Source organism: Prunus persica, chromosome G1, assembly GCF_000346465.2.
Source record: "Prunus persica cultivar Lovell chromosome G1, Prunus_persica_NCBIv2, whole genome shotgun sequence".
Lineage (NCBI taxonomy): Eukaryota > Viridiplantae > Streptophyta > Magnoliopsida > Rosales > Rosaceae > Prunus > Prunus persica.
In genome coordinates, this window is record NC_034009.1 from 29,755,874 (window position 1) to 29,758,579 (window position 2,706).

A 2,706-nucleotide genomic window follows, 5' to 3' on the forward strand; every position below is an offset into this window, starting at 1 on the left:
CATCTAAATCTGTTATAATTTCACTTCAAGTTGTTGGTGCTGCTCATAGATTCATAGTTAGTTGATCCGTGATGATATTTGGTCGGTCCATGAAAAGGATGAAATCCTAATAATATTTCATTTGTGGATTGGTGGACTTAGGATGCTCATGCTGCCTCAAAATTCAACCAAGAGTCTGCTTCACATGCAGAGCATATGCAGCAGGTCATGATTTGAGACAAAAATTCTAAGTTGGCCTCTTACCTAGGGATCTACCATATTAAAAATTTTCAAACATAAGTGGATAATAATGAGAAAATAGGTTATTGGCTCAATGTTATTAGCCTTCATGATTGGATCATTTGGCCTAGTGCACTCAAATGTGGACTTCTGTTAAGTTTTTTTTTCTTGAAGTTGGATTTTTATTTTTTATTTTTTTCAGATTTGGGAATCAAAAGAAGGTAGGAGAATAGTTTTTGACAAACCAAACTTTGAAGAGAGCCAGAAATCCAGCACCTTCTGTATCAAATAAAAACTACTGCTTGCCTGTGCACAATAGCTGCAACTATCAGTCCAATCATTCTCTCAATCAGAAAGATAAATTAAACAAGTTGAGCTTGAGGTACAAACAACAAATAAAACAAAGGGAAGCAGAAGAAAACAAGTTGGAACACAAAACAAACATTATGGTGGCTAATGGTGGCTACTGGGTTCATGTGCTTGTTGCATTGTTGCTAGTAGCAGGGGCAAGAAAGGACTGAAAGGGCAGCAATGTAGTTTATCGGAGGAGGTGGTCCTGGACCTGGTGTGAGTACAGTTGGTGTGGCTTTACCTGTCCTTAACTGTTTCCAATGCAAGTCAGACTAGTCAGTCAAGCCTCTCTTTCTTTGTCTACCCCACACACACACACACCCACCTTATTTTCTGCACAGCCCCCACTCCTCCTGCACTGCACATGATAAAGAAATCACACAAGGCCTTGTCTCCTCTGTTTCTTCCACCATCAAATTATCGATCTTTATTTTCATCTATTGTCCATTTCTATCCCTCTCCAAAGTCACTTTTCACCTATTGTTGTCTCCAACCCCCTTCTCTCTCAATTTCTTCTTGTTACAGGTAGGTAGGGGCTGCTCACCTTCTTTTTGTCAGGATTCGCTTGCCAGTCTCTAAAGTATGACAAAAGGTGTTGCAAGCAAACAATAAAAACACCCCCATATAACCACTAGAATAGAAGCAACACAATCAGATCTTTCTCCATCTTTTTAACTCTTCTCTCCATTGAGTCCCATAGTCATACCAACCAATTAATTAACCTCTGTAGACTTCCACTCCTTTGCTCTCTCTCTCTCTCTCTCTCTCTCTCTTCCTAAATTTCCCAGATGAGGACAATTATGGCCAAGACCTCTCATGACTCTTCTTTCTCCTTCTCCAGGAGGTACTTCCACTGGAAAAAGAAAGTAGAGGATGATGAAGATGATTACCACGAAATCTTAAACTTCAACTCATCATACTCACATTTCTCTGAGGAATCAGAGAAAGATGAACAGGAGCTTAGAATCCCAGTCTCAACAGACACTGCTTTGATCCCCGCAATAATACCACGCAAGAAACATTCTCTGATGTCAGTGTCCAAGATCCGGTCAGCTCTCACAGTGTTTGGTAAGAGGCGCTCTCGCTCTGGCCTCGGCACCAGAGTCATGGGTACTCTGTTCGGCTATCGTCGTGGACATGTTCATCTGGCATTTCAAGAAGAACCCAAGTTGAGCCCTGCCTTCCTGATTGAGCTTGCAACACCCACAAGTGTTTTGGTTCGAGAAATGGCTTCTGGGTTGGTGAGGATTGCCTTGGAGTGCGAGAAGAAAACAGAGAAGAAAGGTTTGAAAATGCTAGAGGAGCCACTCTGGAGGACTTACTGCAATGGAAAGAAATGTGGGTTTGCTATGAAGCGTGACTGTGGACCTGGGGAGTGGAAGGTTTTGAAAGCTCTGGAGCCAATTTCAATGGGGGCTGGTGTTTTGCCAGGAAGCGAAGATGGAGTTGGAGCTGAGGGTGAGCTCATGTACATGAGAGCTAAGTTTGAGAGAGTTGTGGGGTCTAAGGACTCTGAGGCTTTCTACATGATGAACCCTGATGGTTCTGGAGGTCCTGAACTTAGTATTTATCTGCTTAGAGTCTAGAAAGCTCATTGAGCCATAAAAATTTGGAGGTTTGGTTCTTTCTCCATGTATCTGTCTTTTTTGTTCATTTTGGAGCTAAGTAAGAATATGGGTTGATCATCCGTATCATGCTTCAGAATTTTAGGCATTTTGGGGGGGTGTTGGTTATGGGATAATAGCATACCACATAGGTAGGCAGTGTGGGGTATTTTTTATATGTATGTATAGGTTCTCTTCTCTCTTCCTCTTTTCAGCTGGAATGTTGGAAACAAGATGCTTATTATGAGAAAGAAGGTCATGGTTTTGCCAATTTTAAAGTTCTGATTTTTCCCTTCTCCAAAACCCTAAATCGAATTTCGTATTCAAGTCTTAATGTCATTGTGATCGTTTTTGACGGCATACCATTCTGCATGTTTGATTTCTCTTAGCAGCACCATATCAGTTTTTCACTTTGGTTCCTTCCTAGTCATATATTATATTAGGAAGATAACTCTTACATTCTTGAGGAAATCTTTAAACTGAACACTAATTATTTGTAATGTGGTTTAGAATTAAATCAGACTCTTGTTAT

General features: G+C 40.8%; 1 protein-coding gene across 1 annotated transcript; it reads left to right on the plus strand.

Moving 5' to 3' along the window:
* On the plus strand, positions 300 to 2,477 carry LOC18792986 (protein MIZU-KUSSEI 1). The gene has a single exon (XM_007226804.2). The coding sequence runs from the start codon at positions 1,359 to 1,361 to the stop codon at positions 2,154 to 2,156; it is 798 nt and encodes a 265-aa protein (XP_007226866.1). The 5' UTR covers positions 300 to 1,358; the 3' UTR covers positions 2,157 to 2,477.

Coding starts and splice junctions, on each gene's coding strand:
- LOC18792986 (XM_007226804.2), top strand. CDS start 1,359: ATGAGGACAATTATGGCCAAGACCTCTCATGACTCTTCTTTCTCCTTC.